Source organism: Lynx canadensis, chromosome A3 (assembly GCF_007474595.2).
Source record: "Lynx canadensis isolate LIC74 chromosome A3, mLynCan4.pri.v2, whole genome shotgun sequence".
In the NCBI taxonomy this organism is placed as follows: domain Eukaryota; kingdom Metazoa; phylum Chordata; class Mammalia; order Carnivora; family Felidae; genus Lynx; species Lynx canadensis.
The window spans coordinates 43,181,737-43,199,535 of NC_044305.1; the positions used below are offsets into that span (position 1 = coordinate 43,181,737).

Below are 17,799 nucleotides of genomic sequence, written 5' to 3' on the forward strand. Positions count from 1 at the left end.
AACAGACCTGTGAGGTGGGTGCTATTGTCACCTGTGTTTTACAGGTGTGTGTTTTACGGTTGGAAACCGAGACACAGAGGTGAGAGTTGATCATAGGCCATCTGATTCTAAAGCCTGACCTTTATCCATGACTCCATGCAGCCTTTTCACAGGTCTGTAGGACGGGTTCAGATGGTTAATGTCAATTAAGTATGGAGGCGTGCTTGGCACAGGGTCAAGCTCCATATGTCAGCTTCCCTCCCTTCTCTTGCTTTTCACTAGATCTTAATTTCTTTAAGGGAAAGACATACTTCACATTTTTTCTCCACTAAGACAGTACCTTGCACCTTGGCACATAGAAGTCATTCAGTTACTGAATGAATGAATCAATGAATAACTGATTCAATTGATAACTGCCACCTGTTCCATGTATAAAACTAAGAATGCGCACACTAGGGGAGACATTTTCTAAAGGATGGTTTTTCCTCCAAGATGAATATTTTAGTTGCTTTATTTGCCCAGCTATATCCTCTTTTACTTTGGGGACTGTTCTGTTATCCTAAAACAGACATCTGTCCAGAAAGAGGTCTCATTAGCCCTCAATGTCCACAGAGACTGAGAATGAAGATCTCTCTTTGCATACAATTACCCTTACCCCATTTCTGTGCAATTAGAACGAGACTCCTCAGGGCAAATCAAAAGAGAAACCCTTTACACGCTTTTGCTGCAGACTTAAATTTCAATTTATCCTACTGCTACAACAGGGTTTTGATATAACACTTGTTGATCTGGGTTTCTAAATATAAAGCCTTCAGGGGTGCCTGGGTGGCTCAGTCAGAGAAGCATCTGACTCTTGATTTTGGCTCAGGTTCAATCTCATAGTTCACAAGATTGAGCCTGGCATCAGGCTCTGCACTGACAGCATGGAACCTGCTTGTGATTCCCTCCTTCCCTTTCTCTCTGCCCCTTCCCAGCACATGTGCTCTCTCTCTCTCTCAAAACAAATAAATAAACATAAAAAAATAAATATAAAGCCTTCAGATCTTTTATTTAAATGCATCCACTAAAAAAATGTATCTAGGGGTGCCTGGGTGGCTCAGTTAGTTAAGTGTCTGACTTTGGCTCAGGTCATGATCTCATGGTCTGTGAGTTCGAGCCCCACGTCGGGCTCTGTGCTGATGGCTCAGAGCCTGGAGCCTGTTTCAGTTCTGTGTCTCCCTCTCTCTCTACCCCTCCCCACCCCATTTGTGTTCTCTCTCTCTCTCTCTCAAAAATAAACATTAAAAAATTTTTTTAAATGCATCTACAGTTCAAGTGGAATTTTCTCCCATAATATTGCTTTAAAGAAAGAAAAGTTATTTTAACCCATCCATAGTAATGCTGCTAAACAAAGAAAAGACATAAGCTATCAGAATGAATACACATTATTACTTTTATAGCACTTCAATGATATATACCCTCATTGTGACATCCAAACTCTGATATACCTTTCAAATAGAAATCAAATTTTGAAAACAAATTCAATGTTGTAATTGTTCCTGAAACAGTTTTGCTGATGTCAGACCCAGAAACAACTACATCACTGACAGGTAATAAAATCAATTTAAATTATTTTACTATTTATGTAAGAAGTTCAGATTATCTGAGAAGGTACATTTTTTGCTTGACAATTTACTTAAATTTATCAGCAAGATCACTCCAAGAATTCCAAAGCACCACTGTCTTCTTTTTTTATGCTTTCTTAATCTCACTATTTTTCTCTCTAGCACCTTGGAAAACTACAAAGTGTGATTTCATGATGAGAGCGTGACATAAAGTCTGAAACCATGCTCATTCTCATAATTTCTGAAGGCACTGGAGAATGAACAGAAGCAGATAGACTCTTGTAACAAGTACATACAAGGAGGAGGGGAGTTATACAAAATTAGTTTCATTTGAGCCTGGGGCTAAAATACTGCATGTGAAACAGTGGGGAAAGGGCAGAATTCTGACTAGGAGAACCAGAAAACTGAGACTGTGAAGTATTTGGCTACTGAAGAGGTGGGAACTCCCAGAAAGAAAAGAAACAGAGCGGGGATCCCCAAATTCTGTACTCACATCTCTTACTGACCCCTGAAAGATGCAGGCACAGAATACTCAAAGCAGTTCAGCTAAAGACAACATATCTAAACGGAAACCAGAATTTCTGCCCCCTACCTCTAAAAAACCCCGTTTTCTTGGTTGTTAGTATGCTAAGGAATTTTAGATTGGATCTTAGCATTATACCTGTTAGTTTGTGGAGCTTCTGAATTCTGTTACTAGCCTCTGATGAGTGCTGGGTTTGTTGTTTGCTCTGCTTTGCTCTGCTTTGCTTTGCTTTAGCAGGCAATAATATGTATACCTGGTTTGGGGAATTCATTGCCTGGAATGAATTACAACTAATACCTCTCAAAAGAAAAGAAAATCAATTTAGCCCAACCCTAGGGTAAATCAGGTATTGGAAAAAGAATTTTAAAGCAAACATTCTTCCCATAATGAATAAAAAGTTAGGAAATCTCAGGAGAGAAATAGAAACAATGGAAAGGGAAACAAATGAAAATTCTGGAACAGAAAAACACATTTGAAATAAAATATTTGCTGTATATACTTAATAGCTAAAAGGAGATGGTAAAGGGAAAAGTAAGTGAACTTGAAGAGAGAGCAGTAGAAATTATGTAGTGTAGGGACACCTGGGTGGCTCATTCAGTTAAGTGTCCAACTCTTTGATTCAGCTCAGGTCACGATCTTACGGTTCATGAGTTTGAGTCCTGTGTCGGATTCCATGCCGACAGTGTGGAGCCTGTTTGGGATTCTCTCTCTCCCTCTCTCTCTCTGCCTCTCCCCTGCTTGCACTATCTCTCTCTCTCAAAAATAAATAAACTTTTTTAAAGAAAAAAATTGGGGCACCTGGGTGGCTCAGTCAGTTGAGCATCCGACTTCGGCTCAGGTCATGACCTCATGGTTCGTGAGTTCGAGCCCCACATCGGGCTCTGTGCTGACAGCTCAGAGCCTGGAGCCTGCTTCAGATTCTGTGTCTCCCTCTCTCTCTGCCCCTCCCCTGCTTGTGCTCTGTCTCTCTCTCAAAAATAAATAAACATTTAAAAAAAAGAAAGAAAGAAATTATAGGGGTAACTGAGTGGCTTAGTTGGTTGAGCATCTGACTTTGGCTCAGGTCATGATAATTGTGGTTCGTAAGTTCGAGCCCCGCATTGGGCTCTCTGCTATCAGTCCATCAGTGCGGAGCCTGCTCTGGACCCTCTGTCACCCTCTCTCTGCCCCTCCCCCACTTGCACTCTCCCAAAAATAAATAAATGTTTTTTTAAAAAAAGAAATAAATTTGATTCATCTGGGTGGCTCAGTTGGTTAAAAGTCTGACTTTGGCTCAGGTCATGATATCGCATTTTGTGGATCTGCGCCCCAGGTTGGGCTCTGTGCTGACAGTTCAGACCCTGGAGCCTGCTTCAGATTCTGTGTCTCCCTCTCTCTCTGCCCCTTCCCAGCTCACACTCTCTCTCTCTCTCACAAAATAAACATTAACAAGTTAAAAAAAAAAAAAAAGAAATTATACAATGTAAAGAAGAGAAAAAACGATTTTTAGGACCAAACTTCAGTATTTCAAGGACATCTCAAATGAGAGTTACTAGACGGGGTTACAATAGCTTCCATTCATGCCACCACAGCAAGAATCAAGAACTCTGAAAGTTGAGGCAATTACTTCTTTGGATATATAACAACATAGTAAAGCATGTCAGAAAGTGCAAAAAAGGAGGCATTCAACAGAGCAAAAACAAGCAACAGGCTGGTTGTCCTAACAGGGGATTAAAGAAACTCTTTCTGGAGCTCAGTCCCAGGAATTAGAGCAGTCTCAGGCAGACAGACATCCAAACATGGGTTTTGATGGAGTCTTATTTACAATTTAGTCAAAGGCAAGCTCAAAAAAACTGAGGTTCACGTTTCCCCATCACTGTAGCTGGCTCTTGAAACAACAAAGTGAACCTCTGGTTACTTCTCACATGTAGGCTGCACAAGAACCCAGTGGCAGTGATTCTGACCCTAGGCTGACATCTCTGGGCCTGGATCTGAGCTCCTCGGGCAGGACAGCCTGGAAGTGCTCCTGTACCAGCATCTCCACAATCTGCTCTTTGTCTGAACATCAGGTCTCAGCCACTGTCCAGAAAGTTTCTGGAGATGTCGGAGGACATCCCTGGGTCCAGCTGCATCCTCATAGTGGAATTTCCTGAACGTCTGCCAGGAGGCTGCAGCGTTGGGAGGATTCCTTTGGGACATGGTCTCATGGTCTTCGACAGAGTCTTCATAGAGGCTCTCTGAGGGAACCTGGACCTGGGAAGCTGATATTAGGACAACTTCTGACTCCTCGGTCATCATCTCATTTGATGGTGACCTTCTTTTATCATTCTGGACTGATTTGTTTGAGTCTCTAGGTACCCTTCAGTCTCCTTTCTGAGACTCTGGAAAGGGATGTCTCAGACTCCTGTACAGGTACCACAATGGAGGGCAGGGCGGGGCGGGGCAGAGCTGCCTGGTGACCAGACTGGAAGCCTGAAACCCACTCTAAGAAAAGGAAACCAACTACCTGGCACAGAGCTTTGTAGCTCACCACTAGAACCAGACAAGAGATTTTTTTCTAATGAACAAAACCTCAGGGACCTTAAATTATATCAAACAATTCAACAGATGAATATATGGCATCCAAGAAGGAGAGCAGAAGGGGAGAGGAGGAGCTAGGAGAGAATTATGGGAGAATTCCTTCCCTGGAGCCTCACAGGGAGAACAGCACTGCCAACAACACTTGGATTTGGGACCTCTGGCCTCTAAAGCTGTGAAACAATAAATCTCTGTTGTTCTAAGCCACTCAGTTTGTGGTACTTTGTTCTGGAACCAATAATACACCCCCATTCAATGCTAACCATGTCCAAAAGAGTGTGTTGTCTATCATTTGGGGGTACATTATTCTAGAAACATCAATTAAGTCAAAGTGAATGGTTGCACAGACCCTAATTGCCTTTGCTGACCTTTGTCTAGCTGTTCTAGCAAATGCTGAGAAAGGGGCATTAAAACCCCCAACTATAATTCTGAAATTGTTTGCTTCTCTCTTTAACTCTGCCAATTTTTGTATCATGTATTTTGGTAGGCTCATAAACGTTTTTGATTGTTATGTCTTCCTGATGAATTTAACTTTTATTGTTACAAAATAACAATCTCACTATATATATATGTGTGTATATATATATATATATATCTTTTATTTTATCTCTCATAATATATTTTTCCTTGAAACTTATTTTCTCCTATATTGATAGAGCCACTCCAGCCCTCTTGTATACATTGTTTACATGGAATTTTTTACTATATATTTACTTTTAGTCTACATAGTTAGGTCTTGTCTGTGGCTTGCATAGAGTTGTTTTTTCTTTTTTTCTTTTGGCGCGGGGCTTGAACTCATGACCCTGAGATTAAGACCTGATCTGAGATCATCAGTCAGATGCTTAACCAACTGAGCCACACAGGAGTCCCTGTTTTTTCTTTTTACAGAAATCCATGGTGACAATCACTACCTTCCAATGAAATGTTTGGTCCACAAAATTTAATGTAATTATTGATGTTTTGGTTTTGACTTACCATTTCATTTTTTTTTTTAATTTTTTTTTTCAACGTTTATTTATTTTTGGGACAGAGAGAAACAGAGCATGAACGGGGGAGGGGCAGAGAGAGAGGGAGACACAGAATGGGAAACAGGCTCCAGGCTCTGAGCCATCAGCCCAGAGCCTGACGCGGGGCTCGAACTCACAGACCGCGAGATCGTGACCTGGCTGAAGTCGGACGCTTAACCGACTGCGCCACCCAGGCGCCCCTGACTTACCATTCCATTATTTGATTTGTATTTTTCCTATTTGTTTTGTTTTCTTTGTTCCTACTTTCCTGTTCTTTTTTGGGGGGGGTAATTTGAATACTTTTTAGAATTATATTTGAATTTTCCCATTAGCTTTTTCTCTGTATTTCTTGGCATTCTTTTTGAGTAGTTGCCCTAGTGATTAAAACATAGACTTTTTTCAAGTGTATTTATTTATTTTTGAGAGACAGAGTGCAAGCAGGGGAGGGGCAGAGAGAGAGAGAGAGAGAATATCAAGCAGGCTCCACACTGTCAACCGTGAGATCATGATCTGAGCCAAAATCAAGAGTTGGATGCTTAACCAACTGAGTGACCCAGGAACCCATAAAATATAGATTTTTACCTTTTTAAAGTCTAATTAATTATTACTGTACCTCATCAGATAAAATACAGAAATCTTACAACCATTGGTTCATATCCCTCTCCCTCCATCCTATATGTTAGAGTTCTATGTATTTCTACATCTATATATATTACAGATCCTATGAGAATCATCACACGTCTGTCCAATTTCCAAAGGAATCTCTCTGAGATGAGAACAAACCCCCAAACACTCAAAAATATATACAATGGCCCCAACGAAGCAAGTTTTTTCTTCTAAGTTGGCTAGTAAATGCCAGCTTCTTTTTGGTATCTATAGCTAGGCTAGGGCAACAGTCACCTGGAAGTCATTTTTAAAGCCTCCTCTTCACCAGAAACATCTTATAAACAACCAATCACCTAAATGGAACCATTCACTGTATTTAAGTTGTCCATACTCCTGTTCCTTCACTCTGAATACTCAAAATAGGCTGCTAGAAAATCCAGAAATGGGTACCCACCAGGCTTTCAATTTCAAAAAATAGCATGGCATGGTCAAAAAAGACACACTTCTGACTTTGAAAGAATTATAAGTGGTCCACTTTCCCACTGGCTACTGCCAGCCTTCCATGCAAAGTTACTAAGTGAAGTTGTAAGAAATTGCTGATTTTATTGACTCCCCCATGAAGTTAAGACTTTGAAAACAACTTTGTTTTGGTGAATATAAAGTCCTCTCCACATTGAGAAGTGTTGCTTTCAGTATCTTTCTCCACTCTGCCACTTCTTCCCTCCTCTGCAGGTTGCATTTCTTCATTCTTATTAACGCTAGACATTTAGCAGACACTAAGTATAGGACTGACACATGCAGTCAACCCACCTCCTGTGATGACAGCAGGGCCCCCTCACAGGTGACACAGTATTTCAGGTGAGCTGGATTCCCTGTGCCACAGGTGCGGCAGATTATTTTCTCCTTAAAAAGAAAGAATAAGAAAAACATGTTCCTCTGAGCAAACAACCATGCAAAGAAATCCTTGAGCAGTCTTTTCAGTCAATCAGCCATCTATTGACCTTTTTTTTTTTTTTTTAACACTCAGGATTTGTTTAGGAATTATTACAACATAAACAGTGTCAGAAATTTGAAAATAATTAAAAAAAATTTTTTATGTTTATTTATTTTTGACAGAGAGAGAGAGACAGAGCATGAGCAGGGGAGGGGCAGAGAGAGAGGGAGACACAGCCTGGCTCCAGGCCCCGAGCTGTCAGCACAGAGCCCGATGCAGGGCTCGAACTCACAGACCACGAGATCATGACCTGAGCCGAAGTCGGACACTCAACCAACTGAGCCACCCAGGCGCCCCCCCCAAAATAATTTTAAAAGAAACAAAACCCGGGGTGCCTGGGTGGCGCAGTCGGTTAAGCGTCCGACTTCAGCCAGGTCACGATCTCGCGGTCCGTGAGTTCGAGCCCCGCGTCGGGCTCTGGGCTGATGGCTCAGAGCCTGGAGCCTGTTTCTAATTCTGTGTCTCCCTCTCTCTCTGCCCCTCCCCCGTTCATGCTCTGTCTCTCTCTGTCCCAAAAATAAATAAATGTTGAAAAAAAAAATTAAAAAAAAAAAAAAAGAAACAAAACCCAAATTGAAGAAACAAACTGAAAATGAGTGTTCATTTGGCCTTAAAATGCAAAATTTTACACTGATTATGTGTCAGTTTTTTGAGTTTTTTCCCCCCCAATGTGGAAAACATGATTGTTGGCTTTCTGTCTCATGGCTTAAACAATAAACAGAAAAGTCCAAGACTAGCAAAAGCTGATCTACGCGTTTACAAGCAATTTAACTCTTGGGGCACCTGGATGGCTCAGTCAGTTAAGCGTCAGACTCTTGATTTCAGCTCAGGTCATGATCTCACAGTTTGTGGGTTCAAGCCCTGCATTGAGCTCCACACTGACAGCACAGGGTCTGCTTGGGATTCTCTCTCCTTCTCTCTGTCCCTCCCATGTTCTGTCTCTTTCTCTCTCTCAAAAATAAACAAACTTAAAAAAATTGTAAGTAATCTAGCTCTTGGACTGGGGTTTACCCCATGGGGCTTCATGTTAATGAATTTAGGTTTGCTCTGTACTTTCTCACTCAGAAATGGAAAAATGAAAAGACTATCTTAGAAAATAAATGGTAATGAGGCACCTGGGTGGCTCAGTCGGGTTAGTTTCTGACTTTGGCTCAGGTCATGATCTCACAGTTCAAGCCCTGCATTGGGCTCTGTGCTGACAGCTCAGAGCCTGGAGCTTGCTTCGGATGCTGTGTCTCCCTCTCTCTCTGCCCCTCCTCCGCTCGTGCTCTGTCTCTCAAAAATGAATAAATGTTAAAAAGTTTTTTTAAAAAAGAAAAAAGAAAATAAATGGTAAGTGCAACTTTCTAAGTCAGGAAACTGAGGATAGGTTGCAATGCAGAAAATGGAAGGGATGGAGGGACAGAGGGAGAGAGAGAGGAAGGGAGGGAGGGAGGGAGAGAGGGGAGGAAAGAGAAAGAAGGAAGGAAGGAAGGAAGGAAGGAAGGAAGGAAGGAAGGAAGGAAAGAAAAAGAAAGAAGGAGGGGGGAACAAAGAAAGGAGGAAAGAAAGAAAGGAAAAGAAAAGAAAAGAAAGACTAAAATAGTCTAACTAGAGTTCAGCTATCAGAGGTTTGTTAACAGCTGTTCAGTCACTGGACCATTCTGCACTATCAGGATACTATTCCCTTCAATTATCAATGCCCAGTGTCACACAAATGTTCCTTTCTACTCCAGTGTCTACATTTCCCAGGTGTCCTGAAACTGACACCATGTGTTCTGAAGCTCGACAGGCAAAGAAGACCATTAAGAGAAAGAAAATCCAACTCCCAAGGTTTTAGTTCCAATGCCACTAGGAAGGCTCTGAAGTCCCTGACCTTTGCAAGCCTGGTTAATTCCACTCTAGTAGAAGATTCCAAGTTCTTGCAACTCAAAGAATGTGCAAATGGAAGGCTGACTGCTATTCAAAATGGCAGAGGATCACAGACTTGCTCTCAATGGATCCTGACACTCCCTGGTTCCAGCATTTTTCAAAGTTGCTTAAAGTCTCTGTAGCATGATCTACAACTGCCAGAGCTTTTCTGCGAGATTTAAGGCTGTGATCTTCCTGAACATGTTGCCTCAGAAAAGATCTGGTGACACTTGTTGTTGAGAAATGAATCAAATTTCTTGTCCCTGTGTTAAAAAAAATACTAAGATCAAACAAAAATAACATAGCTGTTTGCTGCAGGAAATATTCTGGAAAGAGTGTAAACCAGTAAAACTGCTTACTTATTAAGTCCAACAGCTTACCTCAAGACCCTCACCTTGCAGGACCCACAATCCAAAATCAGTATATCCTCACATTGTTAACATTTGTTTGTGTGCATTCACGTGTACACATGTGCATGTGACCTGGTAACACCAGAACCTACTCTCTTAGCAAATTTCTACTATACAGAGATGGATATGTTAATTAGCTTGACTGGAGTAATTATTTCACTATGTACGTGTATATTAAAACATCATCACCTTAAGTATATTAAAGTTTTATTTAAATAAACTATTTTTAGGGGCACCTGGGTGGCTCAGTTGGTTGAGCGTCCAACTGCAGCTCAGGTCATGATCTCACAGCTCGTGAGTTCGAGCCCCGCGTTGGGCTCTGTGCTGAGAGCTCAGAGCCTGGAGTCTGCTTCAGATTCTGTGTCTCCCTCTCTCTCTGCCCCTAACCCACTCATATTCTGTCTCTGTCTCTCTCAAAAATAAATAAACATTTAAAAAAATTTCTTTAAATAAACTAAATTTAAAACTAGCATGTCATAACTTTGCCCAATCCAAACTAACTCTGCTCTATCCCAACCCTGCCTTGCAAAACTCCCTTAATTTTTTTTTTAATTGTAGTTTCATTTATTTGAGAGAGAGAGTGTGCACAGGGGAGAGGCAGAGAGAGAGAGAGAGAGAGAGAGAGAGAGAATACCCAGCAATCACCCAGGTGCATCACTAAAATCCTGTAAATACCTTCCCCTGCCTTCTCCCTTCAGAGACACTACCAAGACAAAGTAGCAGTCTACCTTACTGTTATCAGGTCCAATAAACATAGCCTTCTTGGTCAACAGGTGTTTCTAAAGGTTTTGGTGGTGGCTTTTTAACACCATGTCATGGCTCACTTCCTTGAAGAACAGTGACCATAACCCACAGATAGAAATAATTTTACATCATAATCACTAACTCATAGATGTTGATAGGGATGACTTGGGATTGAGGCCACCATCAGACTACCTTAAAGAAGATGTTACACATCTATGATGAGGCCTTTTTTTTAAAGTCAATACTTCATTGGCCACCTCATCCACAGCATTTGCAGTATGTCTAGTTGAATGGTTCTAAGCAATTTGGTGGACCCAGTCAGTTACTGGGGTAAAATTTTTCCTTGTGAAGTAGCTGGAAGATAAGAACAAATTTCTGATCTAGATGAAAGGCTTTGACAAAATGAAGTGAGGAAGCATGTAGTAGGTCATTGCAAACTTCAGCTCAAAGTGGATCTTGTAACAGATGCCAAGCTAAAGTTCTGCTTGATGCAGAGCTGTGGTCACACTGGCTTCAGCCCCAAATCATTGTGTCAGAGGTGGGGGGGGTTCCTATAAGGAGGTAACTGCCCCAGTCATGTGAATCATCAGAACTTTTTCAGTAATAACTTCAAGAGGATCCCTGCCCTAGGCCTCTCAGATTTTGGGAACCCAATATGACTGGAGACCTGGAGGTATGCTATATATTGTTAGTTGGAGTCCCAAGAAAACTGATGATCTCTTGGTAAAGGAAAGCTCATGTATTCTGGTGAAATACGAGATGCTCAAATTAATTTTTAACTTTAGATAATGGCCAGTGGGATACATTTGTTTAAAAAGCAAAACAAGTGGTACCTGGGTGGCTCAGTCAGTTGAGCATTTTACTCATGATTTCGGCTCAGGTCACGATCCCAGGGTCATGAGATTGAGCCCCATACCAGGCCTGCACTGAGCGTGGAGCCTGCTTAAGATTCTCCCTCTCCCTCTCCCTCCCTCCCTCCCTCTCTCTCTCTCTCTCTCTGCCCCTCCCCACCTCTAAAATAATAAGTAAATAAATAAAAACCAAAAACAAATCCAAATCCAAATGTGTGAATATATATACATGTTTCTGTGCATTCTAAAAAATACATAGAAGGGTATTTATTATCATCAGTTATTTCGGGAGGATAGAAATAGAGGTGGATGGGGAAATTATGCACTTCTTTGTATATCTTGGGACTATTTCACTTGTTACAAAAAATTAGAGAATTTTTAAAAGTGTAAAATCCTCTCTTATTCTGAAATATAGGCACCTGTGCCAGAGAGTAAATGGAGAAACTTCTGCTACTATAGCTTCTAATCTTGGCAGTAAAAAAAAAAAAAAAAAAAAAAAAAAATATATATATATATATATATATATATATATATATATATATATAATAGAACTAAATCCCTCAGCATTGACAAGTCCTTTAAATCAACAGAAGATCAGTCCGTAGCAGCAGACTGTGGGCAGGAAGAGGACGGGTGGTGCTTCATGCACTACGTGGAGTAAGATGGAGAACAACACAAAAATAACAGTCCCTGCTGGTGCCTTGGGGAAGGCAAGGCTGTTGGCTTCTGTCAACAACAGGAATTCCCACTGACCTTGGAGGTGCCTCTCTGGGTGAAAATGTTATCTAAAAATCCACTGCCCTTGTAACACTTGGGAAAGCCCCTGGGATGCAGATTCTCAGCCCAGGGTTTCCAAACAGGTATCCTGTGAGTAGAGGCAGCAATACTGATTGGCCATAAAAATCAGGAATTTTCCTTTAAGATCAGATGTTACGGTGATAAAAGTCTCTCTAGAAAATCAAGCCTGACTAAATCCTGTCCCTGCTTTCAACCCTTCAGGGTGACTGGGAGAAATATGAGCTGCTAAGTATGGTAGACAAGGCGCCATCTTGCACAGCCCACAGCACCCCCAGCATTTCTGCAGCTCAACAAAACCAAACTGTTTACAGAGTTTTGAAGCACACCCTGCAGTTCCCAGTCTCTGGACATCTTCCTAGAATGCCCTCTACCCCACCCCACCCCACCGCCAACACACACAGGCATATACACACAAGCCACTTTTCTTTGTCCCATCCCTTCCCCATCTAGCAAACGCTTGTGCCTCCCACGATATCCCTCGGATGACACCCCCTTTTAAAAGCTATCCCTGGCCCCAGCCCCTGGTAAGAGTGAATTCTCTCTCCGTGCCCCCACCCACCCACCACGACTGCCACCTCCACCACTGCAAGTGTGTGCAGGCACAGGGGCAGTGGGTCCAGGTATCAGAGCCCAGGGAATGTTGGGTGCAGAGGACCAGAGAGTGGTCCAGGAAGCAGCATGCTGGGGAAAAGTCACATCGAAGGTGTCTTTGAAAAATCCCTTCAGCACATGAGGGTTCATACCGGAGGTGCAAGGCAGAACTCAGAGAAACAGTTGAAGGAAGTTTCATGGCCGCACCATGGTGAGGGATGCCAGCAGCCTCAGACTAGGCCTGAATGCCTGTGACCCTGGAGACTACTCCTTCCTCAGACCCCTTCCCTCAATCTTCACTATTCAAGGGACCCTAAAGCGAGTATCCACTGACTATAATACCTCAGGCTCTTACCACTCCCCACTCCATCCATCCAACAAAAAAATTAGTAAATTTTCATCTATCTGACCTTGGCCCAGCCAGTTCTTCCACACCTCATTTCTGAAGGCTTGCACTGCTTGGAATACTTAAAAACATTTCAGAGCCTAAATGTCCACCAACTGACGAATGGATAAAGAAATTGTGGTTTGTATACACAATGGAATGCTACGTGGCAAGGAGAAAGAATGAAATATGGCCTTTTGTAGCAATGTGGATGGAACTGGAGTGTGTTATGCTAAGTGAAATAAGTCATACAGAGAAGGACAGATTCCATATGTTTTCACTCCTATGTGGATCCTGAGAAACTTAACAGAAGACCATGGGGGAGGGGAAGAAGAAAAAAAAATGGTTAGAGAGGGAGGGATCCAAAACATAAGAGACTCCTAAAAACTGAGAACTGAGGGTTTATGGGGGGGGGGGGGTGGGAGGGAGGGGAGGGTGGGTGATGGGTATTGAGGAGGGCACCTGTTGGGATGAGCACTGGGTGTTGTATGGAAACCAATTTGACAATAAATTTCATAATAAAAAAAAAAGTCCTAAAAAACAAAAAACGAAAAACAAAAAACAAAACTTAGCAGAGAAAATGAGAGAAATCTTGAGAGTGCAGGCAGGCATGTCCAATTCAAGAATGTCTAGGAGAGGAAAGAGGATCATTTGGGGAGTAAATAGCTGAATGGTTAGAAAAAGTAAAAAAGATTTGGTTATCTCAGTCAAGAATCCTTAAGCAGAGTGGCAAATAGAGATTCAGAATTTCCTCAGTATCCAAAGTCCTCTTATTATAAAATTTTTACAAAACTTTAATAAATACGTTTAAACATTTTATCTCATATTAGTGGCACAAAAATAAATATTAAGTATATTTGGAATGTATTAATAAACAACTTCTTATCAAATAAAAAAAAACTTTCAGAGTGAAGGGGAGCTTGGAGGTAGAAGAAAAAGTGGATTTTCCCTTTCTCCATTTGCCCAAATGAAAATCCACAAAGTGACTTAGGAGTGTTACTATTCCAACTGACATTAAATCTATGCATTTTCCTTATTACTAAAAATGCTTGCTTTTTTATGCCTCAAATTCTCTTTGTTAAATCTATTTTGGGGCGCCTGGGTGGCTCAGTCGGTTAAGTGTCCAACTTTGGCTCAGGTCATGATCTCGCGGTTTGTGAGTTCAAGCCCCGCGTCGGGCTCTGTGCTGATAGCTCAGAGCCTGGAGCCTGTTTCGGATTCTGTGTCTCCCTCTCTCTCTTTGACCCTCCCCCGTTCATGCTCTGTCTCTGTCTCAAAAATAAATAAACGTTAAAAAAAATTTTTTTTTAAATCTATTTTATTCTATAGTGACATTTACTTGAGATTAAAGAGAAGGTGAATGGGACTATACATTGAAAAATGGAGAAAAGATACAGTTGTATGCTTAGTGATTCTATCAAAAATATTTTCATGGTATGACATTGTCTAGCAAAGTTTTCTGAATATATTTGATGATGATATTTAACTTTTTTTTTGACTCTTGTTTTTCATCCATATGACTATAATTATTCTTTTCTGTATAACAGGGACCCATAAACAAATAAAGCAAATAAAAGCATAAAGCAATTTTAAGGACATGAGTAAAAGTTCTTATTTGCAATGTTCAAGTTTAAATACATAAAGTAAAAGACTGTCTAGGTTGAGGTGCCTGGGTGGCTTAGTCGGTTAAACAACTGGCTCTTGATTTCGGCTCAAGGTCATGATCTCATGGTTGTGAATTCGGGCCCTGCATCGGGCTCCACACTGACAGTGTGGAGTCTGCTTGAGATTCTCTCTCTCTCTCTGCCCCTCCCCCCACCTCAAAATCAATAGATAAACTTAAAAAAATAAACTCTTAAAAAAATTGTCTAAGTTAGCTGTATGCATTTTGGCCTTCAAATCCATGTTCAGGGAACACATTTCCTTGTATCTCTCTTACATTATAGATCCTATTGGCAGGTCAAACTGTTGGGCAGCATGCGTTCCCAACCATTAGAATGGATTTTGTTCAAAGATATTAGTTTATCAATTGTTCACCAACTCCACCAGCTGAAGACATTTAACTGCTTACATATCACTTTCCATATATTTTATTCATGCTTTTACAGAATCACGTTTCATTACCTTCAAGCGGAGGCTGGCCTGTGGCTGCAGCTGTAGAGTAAGAGAGGCCTCACACACCACACAGATGGGAGTGTTCATGGGCACCATGTTTCCACACTCTGCACATAAGCCCATCTGCACAAAGAAAGAGGTTTGTCTTGGAATGCAAAAACCGAAGGTATAAGTAGATCTTAGAATATAACATTTGATTTGCTTTTGTAAAAAAATGTTTTAAAATAATTACCTTTAATCTAATTTTGTTTCTTTTGTGAGTAAAAAATGTTTATTGTGGAAAACAGACGTGTGAAAAACAGAAAAGAAAAAATATCTTTGGGACACCTGGGTGGCTCAGTCGGACAAGTGTGTGACTCTTGATCTCGGCTCAGGTCATGATCTTGCAGTTTGTGAGTTCGAGCCCCATGTCAGGCTCTGTGATGACAGTGCAGAGCCTACTCGGGATTCTGTGTCCCTCCCTCACTCATGTGAGTGCACTCTTTTGTCTCTCAAAATAAACAAACTTAAAAACAATTTTTTTTAAAAGGAAAAAATATCTTTTTTTCAAGTCTATTTTGAGAGAGAGTGTGTGTGAGCAGGGGAGAGCAGAGAGAGAGAAAGAGAGAATCCCAACCAGTGTGGAGCCTGATGCAGGGCTCGAATCCATGGACCATGAGATCATGACCTGAACTGAAATTAAGAGTCAGATGCTTAACCAACTGAGACACCCAGACACTCCAAAAATATCTTGTAAGCACAGTGGAGTAAGGAAGCCCACAAATCCTCTCTCCAAAAAGCAATTATAAAGTTGGATAAAACTGGGGAGCCTAGAGGTTCAGTCAGTTAAGCATTCGACTTCAGTTCAGGTCATGATCTCGGGGTTCGAGAGTTCGAGCCCATATCAGGCTCAATACTGACGGTGTGGATCCTGCTTGGGATTATTGTTCTCTTGTGTTTCCCTGCCCCTCCCCTGCTTGTGCTTTCTCTCTCTCTCTCAATATAAATAAATAAAAACTTAGAAAAAAAAAGTTGGATAAAACTGCCATTTTGGATACAAAATACAATCATTTCAGACTCTGAAAGTCACCAAAGGCACACAAGAAACTGAAAAGTGGTGAATTTCAGATAAAAACACTACAAGTCTACATGGTTCCTGCTTGAGGCTATCCCCACCCTCCCCCAGCTCTGTTAGTGTGGTAGCCTCACTGGGGCAGAACAGACTGCAGAAACCAGCAGCTGCTGATAGGCAGGGCTCACTTGATTTGGAGGACTGTTCAGATGACAGTCTTAGTGGCAAGCAAACAGGGAGGGCCAGTGGCTCTACTAGCTTGAAATCATGGTCCTGTTTGAGGCAACTAGCTAGGGATTTAACAGAGAGTTCCAGGAGGAAGGTCAAATATAGGGGGTTTGAGAAGCTCCCCATATACCCTTAGTTGAGTGGAGGATATGCACATGTGCGGCATAAACCAGAGTGAACATAAGCCACTAACACATCTCTGGCTGATGGAGGCTATACACGGAGATTCAAGGGAGTTCAGCATAAAGTAAAAGCTAGGGCAGACTTGTAAACAGCCTGAAGCTTGAATGTTAGGTCCAGCCCACACACAGATCCCTCAGCAGAGAGTGGAAGCCTTACAGGATTAAGGTATTTGAGCACAACTTCTGGCCAACATTCAGTTGAGCTCTAAGCTATGCAGACCCAGGGGTGATCCAGACTTAAAAATAAATAAATAAATAAATAAATAAATAAATAAATAAATAAATAAATAAATAATAAAAAACCTGTTATCAGTGGCCATACATTTTAGGGGAGACAAACATGGAAAATTTAATCCCAGTAAACAACAAAACAAAACAAAACAAAACAAAACAAAACAAAAAAAGAAAAGAAAAAAAAAACACTAGGAGAAAAAGTCAGAATCTAGAATTGTTACAATATATTATATAATCTAAAATGTCCAGAATTCAAGAAAAAATATGAGGTATGCAAAAACCAAGAAAGTGCGACCTATAATCAGGGAGAGGGAAAAAAAAAAGCCAAACAGTCAATACAAATAGTATCCCCAGATGTTGGATTTGGCAAAGATTTCAAAACAGCTATTACAGAAATGATCAAAGAACTAAAGGAAACCATATTTAAAAGATTAAAGAAAGTATGATGACAATGATCTGAAAAATAGGGAATCTAAATAAGGATATAGAAATTATTTTTTAAAAACAATCATATTAAAACCTGGAGTTAAAAATTAAAATAACTGAAATGGGAAAAAAAAATCTCCAGAGGGATTCAACAGCAGGTCAGAGAAGACAGAAGAAAGAAGCAATGAACATGAATATAGTACAATAGAAATTTTCTGATCTGAAGAACAGAGAGAAAAAGGATGGAAGAAAATAAACAGACTATCAAACAAGCTGTGAGACAACATAAAACCTATCAACATACATGTAAAGAAGTCCTAGAAGGAAGGGAGAGAGAGAAAGAGGCAGAAGAAGAATTTGAAGCAATACTAGCCAAAACTTCCCATATTTGAAGAAAAACATTAGCTCCAAGAAAATTAATCCCAAGAGAGATAGACACAAAAGGATCCACAGTTAGACACAATATAGTACAATTGTTGAATGTCAAAGAGAAAATCCTAAAAGTAACAAGAGAAAAAATGACTTATCACATACATCAAAAACCACGGAGGTCAGAATGTAGGAGAATAATATGTTCAAAGGGCTGAAATTAAAAATAACTGTCACACAAGAATTCTACATCCAG

General features: G+C 40.8%; 1 protein-coding gene across 5 annotated transcripts in view; it reads right to left on the reverse strand.

Moving 5' to 3' along the window:
- Nucleotides 1-17,799, reverse strand: part of DZANK1 (double zinc ribbon and ankyrin repeat domains 1) — a 73,309-nt gene that overhangs the window by 22,565 nt on the left and 32,945 nt on the right. For all 5 annotated transcript variants that reach the window (XM_032592604.1, XM_032592602.1, XM_032592603.1 and 2 more), the window contains 2 exons: nt 15,063-15,176; nt 7,086-7,178 (listed from right to left, as the gene is read on the reverse strand). In XM_032592604.1, the coding sequence (XP_032448495.1) occupies nt 7,086-7,178; nt 15,063-15,176 (207 nt within the window). The remainder of the gene's footprint in view (nt 1-7,085; nt 7,179-15,062; nt 15,177-17,799) is intronic.